Consider the following 20028-nt stretch of genomic DNA (forward strand, 5'->3'; position numbering starts at 1 on the left):
GTGATTGTCAGCCTATTTGGAAACCGGTTGCCTTCTTTTTGCCCGTCACTTCACATCTTCTCGAATGGATTACGCTGCTATCTGCACATGCAAGGGTAGAAACGAATGGTACGAGATATGACATCAGGAAACCAACAGGAATCATTCGGATGAATTCTGTTTAAGATTAGAATCGACCTATCCTAGTCAGGATCAACAGCTCCCGTTGATCCTTCAGCCGGGTAATGTCGTGGCGCAGCTTTACGGATGGGGAAACACATTCTTGCCTCACCGCACAGGATCTATCTTTCATTGGAACATCGAAGCAAAATCGCGAGTTAGCTTCTAGATAGGAGTCGCGGAGGGGGCAGTGTCCGCCCTGTTAGTGGTATGGGGCGAATCGACACCCTAGCGTCGATCATCTATACAGATCTATATTTACATTGCTAGATGCCTAAAAGAGTCCCCACGGGGACAAATGCTACCCAACATAAAAATGGATATTCAAAGCTGCGACCAGTCACGAGTACTACAGCATCATATCGTAAAGGAGCGACAATAGTTGGATTTACTAGGCGATAGCATAACTGGCAATTATGTGCATCATTAACCCGGCCAATACAACCAAGCTCAGATGTCAACAGAAAGTTGGAGAACACGCTTCCTGCTTGGAGGTCTTGTTATCAAGCTCAGCATTGCCGTAACAATGCCACAGGCCAAGAACAGGAATTGATGCAATCATAATACGCATAAAATCAATAATATCAAGAATCATCCACGGCATGTTCGTCGGTGACCCCACTCTCCATCATTCGTCTGAGGGAATGTTGGAATCGTGCATAGCATCAGTCGTATCGCGTCTGTTTCATTCTGACCAACCACGCATCCTGGAGCATCCCACTGTTGTTCCATCAACGTAGGCACCGAAGACTGCTGGTAATGCAGCAGGGCTTTGCAAGTAGCGTTGCATAATCTGTCGTTAGCACCGCACTTCCACCAGGCATCACATTCCTGCTAAAAATGGAAATGACAACCCCACACAATGACAGAACTGCCATCGATTGGGGTGACATGGTGACGGGAAGCGTTCGGCAATGGTGAAAAGATTGAGAAATAGAAGTTCTTGAAGACAACACACCATTTCCTACCACACGGTAGATGGTCTGTTCTCCCGATGCATTCTCCAACGGTCGAAATCAGTCAAGTCGAAGGTACTCGACAAATTGAATGGAGGTTGGGGGCATCGATCGATCTCTGGAGTGACCCAAATCCCCGTGAACAGCGACTCCCCCAATTCATGGGGAAGACTGCAAGCCACTCTGTTTGGTCTTGGGTTTAGTGTGACCATAATCAATCGTAGTTCCCACCAATCTGGCTAGCAAAGGCGGTAGAAACGCTGCGGGTATCATCATCGTCTTGAATGTGGCCTGGGATGCCTCGAGTGACGCGGATGCTGGCCGAGCTGCCTCCAAAAATGCTGCCATTATCAGGAATCCCGGCCTTATATGGCTCACGGCCTCCGGATTCGACGTAACGCTTCAGGCGATCCGACTGACTGAGACTGGGTTGTTTGCTCATATCGTGGATACTCAACCCAGCAAGGCTAACACCACCTTGGTCGACGCTCTTTCCATCAATCATGCTGCTGGTAACATCAGACTCTGTTGCGGCAACGGACTCTCCAGCAACGCTAGGAGCACCCTTGCCCCGAGTACCATTGGGACGTCTGGAGCCAGGAAGGGCAGGCCAGGCATCGGCAAAGTTCTGGAACATAGGAGGGTAGCCAGAGGGGATACCGACACCACCAAGCGCCGAGGAGTGAACGGAAGAGACGTCATCAGGGATATACCCGATCACAGAACCGGTATCATGGAAGTCGTTTCGGTGACCACTCCTGCCATTCATCATTCCACTAGTAACATTGGATGCATGGTTATATGCCATCTGGAATCTTTGGGGTCCTCTATATGCCTGCTTGGGGCGGCTGAATTGGATCAGCGATTCCTGGAGGTTGGACAGAGGCCCCTCGACAAGACAATGACGTTCCTTGAAATGCTGGAGCAGACAATTCCACAGAGGGTGCTTGGACAGCACTTTAGGGTTTCCAAGGATGGCCAACCCATACTTCGCACGAGTGAGCGCGACGTTCAGACGGCGAGGATCACTCAAGAAACCGATACCCTGGTGATCGTTGGAACGCACACAAGAAAGGATGATAAAGTCCTTTTCTCGACCCTGGAAAGCATCGACGGAAGCAACCTCGATCTCTTTGTAGTGTTCCTTTTTGAAAGTCCCGTTCGCCTGCATGGAGCTGACAATGTAGCTACGCTGGCCTTCATATGGAGTGATGATACCAATATCCTGCGGCTGCACACCGGCCTTGAAGAACCGAGTAACAATTTTTTCCACGTTGGTCGCCTCGGTGCGGTTAAGATAAGACGTTCCAGAGGCTGAGATCTCTTCGTTGCCCAGGTTTGACCAGAACATCATGGGGTTGTCCATAATAGGCCAAGGGAAGTCAACATCACGGCGAAGGCGCTCGATTGAAGAGATGCCATTTTGCAGGGAGCCCTCATAGAACATATTCGACGGGAATTCCGACAGGCATGGATGCATACGGTACTGGACGTTCAGCCGAATAGGTGAGCATCCCAAGATGACCAGGCGCTCAAAAAGAGATTGGTTGAGGCCGGCTTTGGCTGCCTTCTTATTCATGATGACAGGTCCCAATTGTTGATGGTCACCAACGAGGACGACTTGTTTGCAACCCAGAACCAGAGGGATCATACATTCGGGCTCCGCCGACTGTGTAGACTCGTCGATCAAAACAGTGCGGAATTTGAGTTTAGCAAGACGAGGATCACCTGCACCAACACAGGTGCAGCAGATCACATCGGCGTTGTTCAAAATTTCGCGCTCCGCCGAACGAGTAAGCTGCTTCAGCCGTTTCTCATCTTGACTCGACAGCTCCCCGAGCTCAGACTTGAGCTGATTGAGCTTCATGAGTTCAATGTTGCTGTCATTCAGACGAACTTGCTCATGCAGAGATAAGAAACCGACGGGAGATTCCACATCCTCGCGTGATTTTGCAGTGACACGAACTGTCTTGAGGCCAGTTCTGTGGATGCGTTCGCAAAGTTGATCAACAGCAACGTTCGAGGGGGCGCAGACCAAGACTTGACCTCCGTTGATTTTAGCAAGGTGGTAAATAATTGTAGCAGAAGTCACGGTCTTTCCGGTACCGGGAGGGCCTTGGATCAAACTCAGGGGTCGCTGCAAGACGCTTTTGACGGCATTGATTTGACTACCATTGAGCTCTGGAAGTCCGGGGACGCTAAACTTCTTCGGCATCTGTGTCTTCATGGGTGCAGCTGCGACTTCATGACCAAGCAAGCGATGGAAAATGTAACCCGAAACGCTCATCTCATCCACAGCAAACGTCTTCATGGCGAGCTGCATCCGATCGAAAGAGGTCGACTTCCATACGTAGTCGGCGGTAAAATTGTGGGTGCATTCCGTGGGCACTGCCTTGTGGTCACCCTTCGCCCGAAGTTCAATAGTCACTTCGTCAGACTGGTTGTTCGGTATCTTGATCACATATCCGACGCCCTCCCATTTGGGACGTAGTTCACCCGTATACTTAAGACGCATTTCGTCTCCCACGGCCAACTTCACATCGCCAAGCTCAAGCTTCGGCAGTATAAAGCTAGCAAGATGTTTGTTGTTGAGACCAAGATCCCAGCGCACGATCAAACCATCCTGAGACTGGGACTCCTTCAACTTGCGGTCATAGTCTGCCTCAATCTTAACCAACGGACCAAAAATATTTTGGTATTGGAAAGCATCGTCATAGCGCAGAAGCACCGGAGCAGGTTCATCATCCACAGCTGTAGCTTTCTCCAGATCAGAAAATGTCGCCTGAGAGTTTTCCTTCCACATCTCCTCGAGTTTAGCAATCAGCTGAGGGCTCAGATGGCGGGCCCGCAGCTGCTCCTGATCTGACGGCGCTGCTACAAGCCACGGCAGGAATGAACGGTCTTCAATCAGTGGTTGCCACCGCGAAGTATCCCAGTTCATATCCTTAGAAGATGGCATCGCAGCACATGGTTGACGACATAGCAAGACAACGACTGTATCAGACTTTGCCGGAATGAAACCGAGCAAAAAAACGTTTTTAGTTCCGCAATTGTAGCACTCCAAGATGGTATCTCCGAGAGAAGAGGCGGGATGTAGCTGCACTTCTTTGTGTCGCGCACGGACGAGGTGGTTGACGATGTGGGAAGAAGAGGTGTTTCCACGAGCACTGCAGAACCACTTGCTACACGACAGACATTTGACGACACTGCTAGGATTGTGAATACCGCAGTACCTTAAGTGCGAATCAATAGTTAGCGAAAACCGAGTCTTATGGAAACGGGGGTCCCAAAGCACTCACGCGCATGCATGAGGGGGCAACTCTTTCTCCTCCTCGAGGTTGCCCTGGTTCTTCATATTGCCGGCCGCAGGGGCACTGGTTGTGCTTTCTAAGTCATCATCGCCATTTTCAGAGCCGTCGTCGTCATCGTCATGTCTCCGCGGGCGACCCAAGACAGATTCATCGAACTCCCCTGTGTATTCATCACCGGTTGCTGCCATGGTTTATTTGGTTTCGGTGTCGAGTACTTCGGCAGGTTCGAATGAGAGAGAGGAATTGGGAGAAGTCGAAAGACGTCTTATCCGCTGCAAGTGAGCGACCAAGGCCGGATTACCATGCGAGGACAGAGAAAACGGGGGGAAAGAAACTCCAGAGTCTAAAGAGCGTAAAGGACAAGCCAGTAGTCCTGTCGAACAAGTAAGTAAAACAGGAGATCCTGTCCTGTCCTCCAGCAAGCCACAGCAGAGGGGCAAAAGGAATGCGAGACTAGATCAGGCTCGATCTCAGCAATCCGAGCTTCAGGTCTGATATTGGCAAGTATTGGTCGCCAGGGAAGCACTTACATTGCTGAGCTCTTATCTCAGCTCACAGGTCCCTCTGTCACAGCAGTGGCCAACGAAAGTAGTCGAAGTTCAAAGCACAGGCACAGCGTGAGGTGCTTTGCGATCGGCTCCGCTGTTTAATCGGGCGGTTTGCCGCCAAATCCCACGTAATACGGTAGCCGAGACGGACCAGTACCGCAACGAAAAAAAAGTTACCGGCAGCAGATAAGAAAGTCCGCAAAAAACCATTTTCAGGCCATCACTTACATTCATTCAAGGCAAGATGTTGGTATGTGGATATCCTATTTCTATGGAATATTCCTATGAGTTTTCACTCTATTCAGATGTACTGACTTCCTATTCAGCGTCGTCAAGCCCGTGAGCGCAGAGATTACCTCTATCGGAGAGCTCTGCTGCTCCGCGATGCCTCTATCGCGGAGAAAAGAGCACAGTTAAAGGCTTCGCTGGCCTCGGGAAAACCTCTTGACCCCTCCATCGCAGACGATAAAAAGCTTCGGGAGGACTTCAAATATGACGAATCCCTCCCCACTGCCGATAAGAAAAATAAAGACTCGGATTTGCTGGACCTTGACGATGAATATGCCCTGACCTCCGGAATTGTCGACCCCCGGCCGATTGTGACGACCTCTCGTTCCCCCTCGGTGCGCCTGAACACATTTGCCAAGGAAATCCGTCTACTCTTACCGACCTCCATCCGGTTGAATCGAGGAAATCTTGTTCTTCCCGACCTGGTATCCAGCGCCAACGCTGCCGCGCTGACAGATATGGTTTTATTGCACGAACACCGAGGTACCCCTACTGCGATGACCATCTCTCATCTTCCGCATGGCCCAACTGCGAGTTTCTCCCTGCACAACGTTGTTCTTCGCGCAGATATTCCGAATGCGGCTCGTGGAACGGTGTCGGAAAGTTACCCTCATCTGATCTTCGAGGGTTTCAAAACGAAGCTGGGTGCCCGTGTGGTTCAGATTTTGAAACACCTTTTCCCTCCACGGGAAGCGGGTAAGGTCGGCAACCGAGTTGTTAGCTTCGTGAATAAGGAAGATAGCATCGAGGTGCGACACCACGTTTTCGTGAAGACGGGCTATCGGGATGTAGAGCTGGCGGAGGTTGGGCCTCGGATGACTATGAGACTGTTCGAAATCCGTGGTGGATCCATGGAGAAAGGTTCGAGCGGTGATGTCGAATGGGCCCTTACGCAATACACGAGGACAAGCAAGAAGAAGGACTACTTGTGAGAATTTTTCATGGGGAAAAGACTTACCTGGCGCATGTGGTGTTACGTGGAACAAAAAGGTTAGCATCTGGCGGTTTTGTATTCTTTGTCAATATCGTATACCCTTTTGGAAGAAAATCAAAGGTCCCAAGTTGCCCAAATATACCTTCTTATGCTTCTTGATCTTTCTTTCTAGGGCGGATCTTCGCGTATGCAGCGTCCGTAGTTATCTCTAAGACATTCTGCTTTACTTCGCATAGTCATAATATTGAAGTCCATTTAATCGTGAGCCATAGGATAGCATGAGATGGAAGCATTCAGTGAAATTGAAAATCAGATAAAGCATCAAGCCCATTCATGCAAACCTCTTTGGGAATCACCGGTTGTGCAATATGAATTTGCAAACATACGGTTTCGCACAGGCAGTACCCAGAGAAAAGTGGCAAACCTTGTCATGCCAATAAAGAAATCATGAAAGCCCGGCACAACATACATGGCTATTGTGCTTCCAAAGACAAGCAAAAATTATGAGACGCTATCTCGGGGTCTTTCGTGGTCCTCTGGGCTCACTTCGCTGGCCTGTACAATGTCCAAATCCTTGGAACTAGGGACCTGGGACCACATCGGTATGAGAAACATCATTCGCCTCTTCATGGCCAGCTGTAGCGGGGCCCTGGCGAAGAAAATTTGATATCAGGGAGTGTTCGCTATCGTAGGAGAACCATCCTTCGTGAGGAGCAAGCGGGTTTCCATTGTCGTCCTGCTTAAGAGAAGGTGGGATTCCATCTAGCCTATTCTCCCATTTCTTGCCAGCCTTATCTTCGAAAAACTGTTCAAATTCAGCGAGCGCGACATCAAGTGTGCTTCCGAGTGGCGCCAGAAATTCAGTCTTGGAGTGGCCAACGCGGCTGTATTTCGAATATGTGGCATAAATGCGAGGCTCCGTGTTGGACTGGTATATCTACAAATATGTCTGTATTAGTAACTGCCCACTCGACTCACCCTCGACAATGAGAATAAAAGACTGGGGGTAAGTGACCTTGACCTGGTACTTCTCTCTAGAAGTCTTGGACGGAAGCTGACGGGTAAGAATGGCGGTATAAGTCGTGCCTGTAGTCTCATCCGTATAGACAGCGGAGTTGGCTTTGCCAGCGTATTGTTAGAGGCATAGTTCAACTTGGGGAATATTCAAGGACGTACACGGCTCTGTGACAGAGGCGGAAGAGCTCTTGCGCTTCCCTTGATAACGATATAAGTTAGCAAGCCAGAAAAAGACCACTGCTGGTAGATATATTACTACTTCGGAAATCAACGAGACATGATGCCATACCGATGATGCGCTTTTGCTTGAGCTTCCCAGTCTGCTTCTGGCTTATTAGGGCCTTCTCAGTCTTTTCTGACTTCGTCTTCGAGGTCCTAAGAATGGTCTCGAGAAGATACGGGGTCTCGCGTTTCGGCTTGCGGGTCTTCGACATCAGAGAGTCTTCCAGCCAATCGAAGGATACTATCTTGATAGTCCCGAGACGTTTTGCAGTTTGAACTATAAGATTGAATTATAGTTAGCAATATGATTCCTGTTCGGATCCTCATGTGGGAGAGTTCGTGCCAGCTTCCACATTCTTCTTGTAGGCGTCCGTCGTGGTGATCAGATGTGTGACTTTGTCGCTGACTTCTTTTGAATAGTTGCCTCCATTGACGCGTATCCACTGAGAGATTTTGTCACCATTCCCGCAAAAGCTGCCAACTGACGAAGCATGAATCTTTTGGAACGTCTTTCCCATGGTGTCGGGAACGGGGGAGGTTGGAGATATAGAGGTTTGTGTGTCTGAGTAGGGAGTATGAGTAGGGAGTATGAGTAGGGAGTATGAGTAGGGAGTATGAGTAGGGAGTATGAGTAGGGAGTATGAGTAGGGAGTATGAGTAGGGAGTATGAGTAGGGAGTATGAGTAGGGAGTATGAGTAGGGAGTATGAGTAGGGAGTATGAGTAGGGAGTATGAGTAGGGAGTATGAGGTTTGAGTGAGGGTTGAGTACGAGATTGGGGCTGATCCTTGGAGTTCCTGGAAGCTCGCGGCCTGCGAGAGAAGAACCTGATGGAGATACAGGAGTGAGGGTATAGTAATGACCGAAAGGTCAGAGAGATGTGGTAGACGATTGATCCTAAGACATTGTCATGTGTTAGAGATTGGAGGTGAAGCCAATCCCATAACAGAAAGCGGGTACAATGGGTGTTTTCGGATTGTGTTAGAATCCCGAAAGTGACCTTATGGACAGATTACTGAATTTTACCAGTGGCCTAGGTAGAGATATTCATGTGAGACTATCATCGTTAAATACATAAAAGCCCGAAACTATACGGTTCAGATTGAAATCACTGCTGGTATCCCTTAATGGCCTTGACGAAAGCACGGATCTTCTCCAGATCCTGAGCACCATCAGACTCTACACCAGAGCTGACATCCACTCCTACTACATTCTGGCCTGCCTCGCCCAGCATTTTCAGGGTATCGGTGACATTAGCGGGGTCGAGACCACCTGCTAGGATAACGCGGAGACCGCTATCACTTTTCAAAACGCTCTGGACGCGAGACGGCTCGAGCAACTCGCCAGAGCCTCCTGCACCCGAGTCTAACAAGGGAAGAGTGTGATACGCCCTACGTGCGATTCCAGGCTCGTCGAGAGAGAATTTCCGGATAACGGGAACTGGAATCAATCTGGCCCATTCCAAGGGTTCCGACCCATGTAACTGAACCACATCAAGACCTAGTTTCTGTTGCTGGGCCAAAATGTAGTGCAATGGCTGGTTTTGGAATACACCCACAAGTAGAGCCCGGGTGGGATGGCGCAAGATATTAACAGAGTGATCGAAGTAGTCCACAGAAGTCGCAGCCGATGTAGCTTGCGTCACTGTCGGAGGAGGTGCTGCGGCTCGCGGTGTTGATTTAACAACTTGCGAGATGCGCAGAGCGACATCATCTGGAACAAGACGTTTGCGCCCTTGCACGAGGATAATCCCTATCAGGTCCGCACCCGCTTCAATTGCGGCTCGAGCGGCCTCCTCACTGCGAGTGCCACAAATCTTGACGAGTAGTGATCCATAGGACGGCTTCAGAGGTTTCTCTGTCGTTCCTCCAAGAAGCTCGGCAACGAAGGTAGATATGTCGGCCGCGCGCATGAGTGCTTCTCCAACAAGAATGGCCTTAACGCCATCCTTCTTGTAGGCTTCCACATCCTTAGGCCCGGAAATACCGCTCAGCGCACAGACAATGGTACTTTCTGGTACTTGGTCCATTAGCCGGCTCGTGGTACCCAGATCAACCTCGAAGCTTGTGAGATCCCGGTTGTTGACCCCAATAACTTCCGCTCCCATATCGACGGCGATCTTCATTTCTTCGGGCGTGTTCACCTCAACAAGAGGCTCCATTCCAAGACTTCGGGAATAGTGGTATAGCCTTGTCAGGAGTTCGACACTAAGCATCTTCACAATAAGCAGGACAGTGTCTGCGCCAGCCAGCCGAGCTTCCAGGATTTGATATTCGTCGAATATGAATTCCTTACGGAGGATTGCAGGCCTGTTAGTAACGCCCTCAAAGCTTTGTCGCACAGCACGCAAATCATCGATGCTCCCCTTAAACCACTCTGGCTCGGTAAGCACAGAGATAACGCTGGCCCCCGCCTTAGCGTATTGACGAGCCTGTGCGGGAGCACAGGCTGTCTCTGCAATCATGCCCTTCGAAGGCGAGGCGCGTTTGATTTCCGCCAGGAGGGACAGCGGATAAGGAGACTGTCGCAACCGAGCGGGGAAGGAGATCTGTGGAGGTGCGAGGTTAAGGTCGTAAGCAGCCTGAAGGTCCGCTGGGCGTTGCGATGGAACAAGCTTCTGCACAGCAACAGCAGCTTTGCGATGGTCATAGATCTTCTCTAGAATGGAAACTTTCTTGCCGGTCTTGGGGGCGCCGTTTGCTCCAGATTGTTGGCTAGGAAGCTTTCCATTTTCCTCCCATGTGCCCGCGGTGAGTTTGAGAAAATTTCTGAACATTGTCCGTCCGTGCTCGGTGAGGATACTCTCCGGATGGAACTGGACGCCCTCCACGGCGAGCTGCTTGTGTCTCACGCCCATGATGACGGTCTTGCTGCTATCTTCCCCAAGCTGGGCGGTAGAAGTCACCTCCAGACAATCGGGAATAGTGGAGTGAGTTCCGGCAAGAGAATGGTACCTGGTAACGGAGAGAGCGGCTGGCAAGCCTTCATAGGCGCCCCTGCCGTCATGCTTCACCACCGAGGTCTTACCATGCAGAATCTCGCCCGTTACATCGACCTTGCCACCAAAAGAGGAGATAATACATTGCTGGCCCATACACACACCGAAGACAGGGATCTTGCCACTGAAATACTGAATGGCAGCATTGCTGATGCCGGCGTCGGTCTCCGGGTGGCCCGGGCCCGGGCTAATAACCAACTGCGTAGGCTTCTTCGCAATCAATTCCTCCAGAGTAAGTTCATCATTGCGGAACACCCGAACAGTAGCACCCTCAAGGACCAGATATTGGTAAACATTCCAGGTGAAGGAGTCGTAGTTGTCAATGAGGATCACGTTGGAGGCGGTGTCGAGCTGCTTCGCCTTAGTGGGATAGTGGGGGGAATGGTCAACGAGATCGGAGCCCGCCATAATGGTAGTCTAGTGTTTGGAGATGGATCAGAATAGAGTAACACTGAATAGGGAAAGGGAATAAGACTACTCACATTGTCCAGGAACCTGGATCAGGACGAAACTTGGGCGAGGAGGACTTGGGCGAAGCGGCGCGCGGTGAGTCAAAAGATGCAAGGCGGCGTAGGAGAGTATTATTCAGTCGGATCGCCTTCCGAATCGGGTTGGACGGACGACCCGCGCAATTTGTTCCCTCACCGCCTAGCGCTAAACCCGGATAGGCAGGCATCGTTATTCCCAATGTTGTTGACCTTGAATATTCTGGAGTTCCCGTCATCAGCTACACATCTTCTAACGTTGCGTGTGTTGCTTCGATTCCGCTCTGCTATATCATTTTGGAATAGTTCTATAATGATATAGCTGTTCCGCCAATGGCTCCCGTCCCGGAAGCCTATTTTCCGTCCCTGGACAAGTGCTTCTCCGGGGACGTCCAGCTTCTGTACGCGCATTTCGCTGCTGCAATTGAAAGAAAACGAGCTGACCACATGCCCCATTAGGTCCTGGAGGAGAGCCTTCCTTTATACCTGCAATGCACGCTGCGACGTTGACGACACCGGTCATCTCAGTACCTTTCTTTCACACCCCGAAAGCATCCAGCTGCTTTCAGATTGCCTAAAATCCTTCCCCGCGCCGTCAACCAAGTCAAAGTCCGATTTCGAATCGAAAACAGCTGCGATACATGCTGAAACGACTGCGCAGGGGTCATACGACCTGAAGGAGATCAAGGCCGATGCCCTGTGGTTGAGTCAGAAAGCCTGTATCGATGAGGTCAGCGCTCTTCGAACCGTCATCTTGGAATGGCAGAATCGTCCTGGCACACGCCTTCTAGCAAGGTTCGCCGACGAAGAAGCTACGAGTCTACAGGGTGCAGCTGGAGTTGAAAATTTCCGAGTATCATTGGCTGGGCCCAGTTTTGCTGAAATCTTCAACAAAAGCACCCGTCGTGATGACGCGTCTGATTTTGCTTCAGAGAAAAACCGACGCATGCGCATACAGAACCTCTATTTATCGGAAAGAGTCCACCTCGTCAAAACGGCTCGTAAGCTCCTCGCTCTCCATCTGTCCGACAATCTCGATCAGAAAACCCTCACCAGTACCGAACAAAATGAGCGCGTGAGCTTGTTGCGCAAGCTAGGAGCATCTGTCTTCAAAAACAAACTTGTCGGCGACGAATGGCGCTCCCAGATTCAAGCTTGTATTAATGCTATTGAGAGTCGGCTTAAGGCGCTGGAGGGAGATGGTGGATGGTTGGGGGCGTCGGAGAGCAGTGAAACTGTGGAAGACATATGGAGAACCACCACCGTCGAAGAGATATCGCACATAGTGCAGATGCTGTTTTTACAGCTCCAAGCGTCGGCAGACATCCCCTCAGCACAGCTTCTTCTGTCTTGGCTTCGTCTCATGGCCAACTATAGCTTTTTGGAGCCCCTTCAAGTGGTAAGCAGAACATTGTCTTTCTCCATGGGACCCTCCAAGCACTAACTGTTATAAGCCATGCGAGGATCCAGTAGAAGTGCTATTACCACTTCAGGCTTTCGTTTCGTTGACAACGCTTGCATTTATGAAGTTACCCATCTCCTTCCCCGCCATCATCGACAAGACCATGTCCAACGGAGCATCTGCCTCCAAGACACCGTACTTTCTCTCGAAAGAAGATATCGGTCAAATAAATGAGATCCTTGTGAATGCAGGCGCCGACGCGAAGACTGCGAATCCCGCTGCATTTGCATGGGGATTGATCTTGAATACAATGAGGGAACTGGCATTGAATGACAAAGAGAGCCGTGAACTGGAACAGTTTCATAGCGCAGTGGACTCTTTTCAGTCAAACACGCCTCACTCAAATACTGATGGTACATCGGAGCTATCACTATACGAAGAATTACTCGAGAACGCGAAGACTCCGAAATTCACAGTAGACGAGTCTATCGCTATCCTCACGTCGGATGCACTCAGACTTGTTGCATTCGATACCATCATTGTGTTGGCCTCCAAAGTCGGCGCTACTTCTGCTGTTGATGACATTCTGTCGAATTGTTGGGCCAGAGAAGCACTCCTGGATTTGATCCGTGTGGCTGTGGTATACTTGGACTATTCCCCCGAAATAGTCGAGTCTGTGCTTGCGATTCTTACAGGCTCTCTAACTTCATTTACATGGCCTTTGACAGCAGTCTCCCCTGGACCGGGTGATCCCCGGTCAATATTCCTGCAGGACGATGTGTTGATGGATAACATCTTTCGGATAGCCCGTTCTCGGTTCCCGTATGAAACCGTTCCTTTTCTGAAACTGAGCCGCAGTCTCATCAGCAAAGATCTGGTGAATGAGGAAGGAATCCCTTCAATACTGGCCGAGCTTGAAAGCATGGAGACATTCACGCAGGTCCTGCCGCCTGAATTCCAGGCCTATGAGACAATCCGAGAAGACGAAAACGCAAACTTTGTCACCCTCACTCAGTCGCTCCCTATGCTTAACTCGACCGGGCGAACAAAGTTGATCTCAAATTACGAACCCAGCAATGCTTTAGTCGTCACAGGCTCGTCACAAATTCCCACCATGACTGTCGGTCAAGTCGTTTCGGAGTCTAGGCCCGTGGTTGTTATGTGGCGTCATCAATATTCTTGTTTAAGCTACCTTGGAAGCTGGCTTGAAGACTGGAATGAGAGCGGAGGGTACGCTGCAGGATGGGGAGAAGATGCTGTCGCGGAAGTCATAGGACTGCTGGCAGACCTCCTCATCGCAGCGAAGGACTCTAACGTGCAGGATGGTGACAACTCCGGCCCCAAGAGAATCCTGGAACTGGCGAGTGATGGGCTCTCGCGCCAGAGTGATGTTATCTCGTTGGTTTTCGAAATATTCGAGCGCAATCTATCGAGTATTGGACCGAAGGCTGGGGCTGATCATGTCCTGGAATCTACAATCGCCTGCCTCCGGTTTATCTGTGCCCTGATTGCTATTCTACCCGGAAGAGTGTGGCCTCTTCTTTCTCGCAGTAGATTGCTGCGCTCCGAAGGTAAAGGCGGGATCCTGACAGCGATAGTTTCTGCCATGGAGGTGACTTCAGGTGAATACCCGTTCCTCCTTGGTTGCGTCCATCTGTTTGAGGCGATCGTCACCGATGCTGCCTCTCGTGCAGTCTTGAGAAGAAGCCCGAATAGCATTACTGGGAAGACAACGAATGTCTCCGATTGGACCGCTGGTGTCCCGTCACATATGATGAGGGATATCCTCTTGAACTTCGTCCGGACGATGGTCGAAGTTTATAATAGCAGCATAAACTGGAGGTTCAACGCACCGGGGCAAAAGTTCGAGATCAATTCAACACTTGGTAACACCTTCGAGAGGATCCTCTATTACGCCTATGGAGCAAATGACTCTGCTAAGTTGGATGCCAAAGTCACCGGGATATTCTCTTCCTCGGCAACCTACCTTGTGGACGTTTTACGGCCAAAGTCGGAAGCTGATCTCCCTTTCAACCCGCTCCTTCGCTTGATCGTTGAAGGCCTGCAGACCCCTCCGACATTGTATCTTCGATATTTGTTTTTGGTGGAGAGGCAAACAAAATCGACTCTTGAACTCTCATCTCGGCTGTTGCAATCAGCCCAGTATCTGGGAAGTTCGCCATCGCTCTTGGAAAAGCAGCTATTCAGAGCGACCCCGGTTCTAGTCAAATTATACGCCTTGCATGATGCTTATAGACTCCCGGTCACTCTGTTACTCGACACCCTTATCTCAGGCGCAGCTTTGGACCCGGAGAATGAGCCCCCGTCGTTGGTTGGACACCTAGGAGCAGAGTCGTCCTGTCTTTTCCTTGATGTATTGTCCCAGTTTGACAGACCGCTAAGCGATAGAGGTCTCAACTTGGCGATTTGGCGATTGCTGTCATCCCTAATCAGCAAGCGACAACAATGGCTGGCAGTCTATATCCTTACCGGGTCGTCTCCTCGGCAGACGTTGAGGGAAGATAGCAAGAAAGCTCCGGCTATGAGAGGAACCCCGTTTTTGAAGATTGCCCTTGATATGCTTTCTGAGATCGATGGGTTGGACCTGCAGGTAGCTCTTGCATTGCTGGAGTTTGTTTCTCAGGCTCAAGAGCATTGGCCTTGGGCGACGCCGGAGTTGCGGAAACACCCTCAGTTCTTCCCGAGCCTGGTAAATTATGTCTCCAAGCTGAAGATCTCTTCATTGTCCGTGGTGGACCAAATCTTCACGACCCGAATCGCTGCTGTCATTGCCGATCTTTGCACGGTTTACTTGCATTCTGCCAAGGAGATGCAGGATCGGACGTTTTTCAAAAGCTTGATTCCGCTTGTGTCCTGGTATGCTAAGGAAGCAGTTGAAGTGCCAGGATACAATGCGTCTCTTCACACAAACCTAAAGAAGAATTTCGAGATGCGTTATGCTGGGTGCAAACTGGTCGATTTCAAACGCACATCGTTACAGCCGCGTTGTCTCGGCTCCGAGTACTGCTACGATATCCATCTCGGAAAGCAGCTCCTTTCCTATGACTTCGCGTGGGTGGGCACAAGGAACCAGGGATTTGCGCAGGAGTTTGAAAGAGCCAACCTGAATCTGTCGCTTGTTGAAGCGCAAGTGGTACGTACAAGTCTCACGACATTTAAATAATCGTAAACGATGCCTAATGCCCCCTCCGCAGAGTCTTCTTCACAGCTGGAAATTTTTTGCCATCGAGCATTGCGCAGATTTCATGACGGATCGGGAAGTTCAAAAGTCGATGGCTTTGGTTGTGCAGAGATGTCTCGAGGCCAACATGAATGGCGTTCCGCAGGAGCCCATTTTTGAAAGAATCCAACAAACGCGGGTTGACTTTGCCCAGGGTCTGCTTCAAAGACTTGTCGAAATTGGAGCCAAAGGTGCTGAAGTCTTCGGCTTGCTTCGAGTGGTCTGGGACACAATACGCACGCGTCACGCCACCTATGAAGAGGCCCTGGCCAACGACGATACTGAATACTACAGGTCGCTGCTGAACGTTCTATTCCTGGCCCTGCAATTCCATCTTGATACACCTTCTCGAGCAGCTCCCGAGGCTCTTAGCAAGAAGCCCGAGGTCTCGTCCGACCTAGGACTGGTTGTGGAGGTCGTCAAGGTTGTCGTTGCGCAAGGGTTCCGGTCTTTGACGGCGTATTTGCACGAGCAGCCAGATAAATGTGCGCCCAAAGACTTTGCCGTCCTGACAGCGATCCTGCAGAGCTGCTTGCAGGTGAAAAATGTCGACCGACTGTATGAGCACATGGTCTACCACATTGCAGACAACGATACAGCGCGACATGCGACTTCGCTGTTTTCCTGGGCGGATCAGCTCGCAGTGGCTGGCGACCCTGTGTACGGAGAAATCAGCATCTCCTTCCTGGTGAAGCTGTCCACCATCCCTATGCTAGCCGAGCATCTCGCGGTCGAGGTGGTTCTCAACCGACTCTCAACGTGTCGGTTGACTAATATCATACGACAATCCAAGGGCTTCGGGCCTTTCGATCCCGTGCCCCGAATGTACACGATTTGGACAGGTGGATTCCTTCCGCTATGCCTGAACCTGCTCTATCACGTCGTCCGGTCCGCCCCCGAAGTTGCCGCCTTCCTCAACCAGTTTGAAGGCCAACTCCAGCGCGCGACCGAGTCATTCGCGGCGGGCCGTACGGCCGTCTCTTCCGGGTCGACCACACGCCGGATCTGCCTAAGCATGGCATCCGAGGCCTACTCCCTGGCGCTGATCTCTTTCATCCTGAACCGGTTCCGGGAGGCAGGCGCCAGTCTCGGCGTGGACAGCGAGGCCATCCAGGAGCTCAAATGGGACAAGTCGCAGGTCAAGGAAGACATTGAGGAGCTTCTCGAACGCAGGCAGAATCTCCGGGGACGAATCGTGGCCACCAACGAGAAGGAGGTGGAGTTGTGGCGGCAGAAACCGGTGAATTCTGCCTCGTCCGGGGCGGAGACGCGACTGGAAGAGAAGATTGTGGGCGAGCTGAAGGCGGCGCTGGTGTGCCTTGGGGGAGAGGAGGCGTAATGATGCTGATGATAATGGCTTGTTTGGTATCTAGGAGCAATAGTGCAGTCGCTGTCTTGCTTGCTCTTGCAAGAGACTTTCAAATATAGCATTTACACATACAACCAGAAGTAGGGTTTGGAAAATCACGCGATCGGATTCCAGATCCGAGTCGATGTCAGTATGGAGCACCGCTCTGCCGGTCCGAGGTTCGCGCTGTTCTCTCCTCGGGATCTCCCTTTCTGCGGGCGGTGATTGGCACATCCAGCGCCCCTATAGCCGACACGAAAGGCGGGGGAAGATGGGGAAGACGCTGGGGGTAGATGCGCAAGAGGGTTGACATTTTGGCACGATTTCGGGGATGTTCAGTTTTGTGAACACCTGTCCCGGTTATGCTGGCATTATCTGCCCCTGTTAAGAGGAGCCCCCTAGTCCTCGTCAGCTCCGCAAGACCATCCGAAGTATAAATATACAGAGCTATCCGGAGCTGCCTTGCCTGCCATTCGAATAGCTCTTATTGACTCGTTTCTCTCTCTCTCTCTCTCTCTCTCTCTCTCTCTCTCTCCCTCCATCGCCTATCCAGCGCAGACCGTCGACTGAAAAATGCCTTTCAAATCGCGTTGGCAGATCGACATCCCCGACACCCATCTGGCGTCGCTCCTCTTCACCTCCCCGACCCATCCGCTCTCCACAACACACCGCAGCTACTCCGAAGCGGCGCGCCCTGACACGCATTACTTCACCACACACGATTTCCGACTATGGTGTCAACGTTTTGCAGCCGGACTCCGCAAGTCTGGCCTCCAGACCGGTGATCGAGTGCTGCTTTTCTCGGGCAACGATCTCTTCTTTCCGGTCGTCTTCATGGGCACTATTATGGCCGGCGGTGTCTTCACGGGCGCCAATCCGACGTTTGTCGCCCGGGAGCTGGCATTCCAATTACAGGATAGCGGGGCGACATACCTCATCTGCGCCGAGGGAAGCATTGACACGGGTATCGAAGCTGCTCGGATCGCCGGACTGGGGCATGATCGCGTCTTCGTCTTTAACAATGCGCTTTACGATGGCGCCGGACGAGGCGTAAAGGGGTGTCGCTACTGGGGAGAGCTGGTAGCCTCCGTCCAGGAAGGTACGGGCTTTGCGTGGGAGGAGTTGAATACCCCCGACAAGGCGGATCGGACGCTCGCGCTCAACTACTCCAGCGGCACGACGGGACGGCCGAAGGGGGTGGAAATCTCGCACAAGAACTACTGCGCCAACATGATGCAGTTCAATCACATGTTCTACCTGAATCCGGACTGGGAGGAGAGACAGGCCCGCGCTCGGTGGCTCTGTTTCCTGCCGATGTATCATGCCATGGCCCAGAATATTTTCATCGCCGCGGCGCTGAGTCGCAATATTCCGGTCTACATCATGCCCAAGTTCGATTTCATCAAGATGTTGGAGTATACGGAGAAGTTCCGCATCACGGACTATATTCTGGTGCCCCCAGTCGTTGTGGCGCTGGCTAAACACCCCGCCGTGAAGAGCGGTAAATATGACCTCAGTAGTGTGGAGGTGATTGGTTCTGGCGCCGCACCCCTGGGTCGAGAAGTCTGCGAGGAAGTAGAGGCGCTGTGGGAACCTGGACGGATTAACATCAAACAGGGATGGGGCATGACAGAGTACGTTGGCGCTCCCGTGGCTTAGCAAAGGGACAACACATCGGAAGCTAATCATTGGGTAGGACTACCTGCTCGCTTCTGGGATGGGACCCAACCCACAAGAGCGTTTCCGCATCAGTTGGAGAACTGAACGCCAATTGCGAGGCGAAGATCATGGCTGAGGACGGTGTGACCGAGTTGGGTCTGAACCAACGTGGCGAGCTCTGGGTCCGCGGACAGAATGTGATGAAAGGGTATTGGAGAAATCCTCAAGCGACGCAGGAGACGAAGACGCCTGACGGGTGGTTGAAGACGGGAGACATCGCGTATGTCGATGACCAAATGAGATTCCACGTAGTGGACCGGAAGAAGGTATAGTAGTGATGCTCGGTCGTAATCGGCGACACCGAAGCCTGACGCGATTTGCTGAGTGGTGGCTAATCGTTATGACCCAGGAGTTGATCAAAGTCAAGGGTAACCAGGTGGCACCCGCGGAGTTGGAGGCTCTTCTATTGGAGCACCCTGCTGTGGCCGATGCGGCGGTCATTGGTATCCCAGTGTACGGAGAAACCCGCACCCTCAGTAATGATCAGTCGGACAAGCAGATGAGCTAACGTGTGATTGCCCACAAATAGGGATGACGACGAACGCCCCCGGGCGTATATTGTCTTAAAGCCGGGGCAAAGCGCCACCGCCGAGGACATTGTCGAATTTGTTAGTGGGAAAGTATCCCCGATCAAGCGGATTACCGGAGGAGTGGTTTTCCTGGAGGCGATTCCCAAAAACCCGTCGGGGAAGATTCTTCGAAAGGTGCTTAGAGATCGAGCCAAGGAAGAGACCCAGAAGAACGGGATTGCGTCCAAGCTGTAAAGGTAGAAAGATCTGGAATGCAATCCTATTGGCCCCATCGTCGAGAGGCGGCACAATGATCAATCGAAAATAGTTCCAACAGGTGTATGGAGGCGTTCATTGGAAGGAAATTGGATTTGGAATCCTTTGAGTTTTATCGGATCGACGACATGCGTTACGAGGACCAGGTCGTTGGGTCGCCCCAGGATGTGGCGGCGTGGATAGACAAAGGCACCCGATCAAGCGAGGGGCCAATGATGGTGGGTGGCCATTCATGCACGATGATGTGTGCTATGCCTAGTCCGCTGACGGTGGATGTGTACTCCGTAGAGGGGCGATAGTTACCTATCAAACGTGGTGAGCACACGACGCCTTAGATTATCGTAAAATAGAAAAGAAGATGGAGGGGACTATACCCCATTCTGACTTCCCACGAAAGGCCCGTGGGTATCAGGGTGGATGTTGAAAACGGCGACTAGCAGTCTATCATTGGACTAGTCAGGGCAATAGGAGGATGGCGAGCTGACGGACGGGTCCGGCTCTCCACTAGGGGACGGGACTAGAGTCACTAGACTCGCTAGAGAAGGATGGGAAGCGCGATACAATCGGCTACCTGGGACAGTGCGAACACGGAAAGGTGAAGCGGATCGCCAGAGAG

At 51.5% G+C, this 20028-nt stretch overlaps 6 protein-coding genes across 6 annotated transcripts; 3 read left to right on the forward strand and 3 right to left on the reverse strand.

The window, feature by feature from the left end:
* Positions 1 to 1329: 1329 nt before the first annotated feature.
* On the reverse strand, positions 1330 to 4614 carry ATEG_00501 (putative regulator of nonsense transcripts; the record flags this gene model as incomplete). Its single annotated transcript, XM_001210587.1, has 2 exons — positions 1330 to 4348; positions 4415 to 4614. The coding sequence occupies 2 exons, from the start codon at positions 4612 to 4614 to the stop codon at positions 1330 to 1332; spliced, it is 3219 nt and encodes a 1072-aa protein (XP_001210587.1).
* A 604-nt stretch (positions 4615 to 5218) lies between these two features.
* On the forward strand, positions 5219 to 6194 carry ATEG_00502 (snoRNA-binding rRNA-processing protein IMP4; the record flags this gene model as incomplete). The annotated part of the gene is made up of 2 exons (XM_001210588.1): positions 5219 to 5224; positions 5301 to 6194. The coding sequence occupies 2 exons, from the start codon at positions 5219 to 5221 to the stop codon at positions 6192 to 6194; spliced, it is 900 nt and encodes a 299-aa protein (XP_001210588.1).
* A 582-nt stretch (positions 6195 to 6776) lies between these two features.
* ATEG_00503 (BRCT domain protein) lies at positions 6777 to 7953 on the reverse strand (the record flags this gene model as incomplete). Its single annotated transcript, XM_001210589.1, has 5 exons — positions 6777 to 7133; positions 7212 to 7315; positions 7373 to 7411; positions 7503 to 7712; positions 7896 to 7953. The coding sequence occupies 5 exons, from the start codon at positions 7951 to 7953 to the stop codon at positions 6777 to 6779; spliced, it is 768 nt and encodes a 255-aa protein (XP_001210589.1).
* A 589-nt stretch (positions 7954 to 8542) lies between these two features.
* ATEG_00504 (bifunctional anthranilate synthase/indole-3-glycerol-phosphate synthase) lies at positions 8543 to 10840 on the reverse strand (the record flags this gene model as incomplete). Its single annotated transcript, XM_001210590.1, has 1 exon — positions 8543 to 10840. One exon carries the CDS (start codon positions 10838 to 10840, stop codon positions 8543 to 8545), a length of 2298 nt encoding a protein of 765 aa, XP_001210590.1.
* Positions 10841 to 11250: 410 nt separating this feature from the next.
* ATEG_00505 (nucleoporin) lies at positions 11251 to 16899 on the forward strand (the record flags this gene model as incomplete). The annotated part of the gene is made up of 4 exons (XM_001210591.1): positions 11251 to 11318; positions 11377 to 12316; positions 12411 to 15473; positions 15535 to 16899. 4 exons carry the CDS (start codon positions 11251 to 11253, stop codon positions 16897 to 16899), a joined length of 5436 nt encoding a protein of 1811 aa, XP_001210591.1.
* Positions 16900 to 17481: 582 nt separating this feature from the next.
* ATEG_00506 (acyl--CoA ligase) lies at positions 17482 to 19391 on the forward strand (the record flags this gene model as incomplete). The annotated part of the gene is made up of 4 exons (XM_001210592.1): positions 17482 to 18542; positions 18605 to 18847; positions 18880 to 19080; positions 19157 to 19391. The coding sequence occupies 4 exons, from the start codon at positions 17482 to 17484 to the stop codon at positions 19389 to 19391; spliced, it is 1740 nt and encodes a 579-aa protein (XP_001210592.1).
* Positions 19392 to 20028: the final 637 nt, after the last annotated feature.

Source organism: Aspergillus terreus, genomic scaffold, assembly GCF_000149615.1.
Source record: "Aspergillus terreus NIH2624 scaffold_1 genomic scaffold, whole genome shotgun sequence".
Taxonomy (NCBI): Eukaryota; Fungi; Ascomycota; class Eurotiomycetes; order Eurotiales; family Aspergillaceae; genus Aspergillus; species Aspergillus terreus.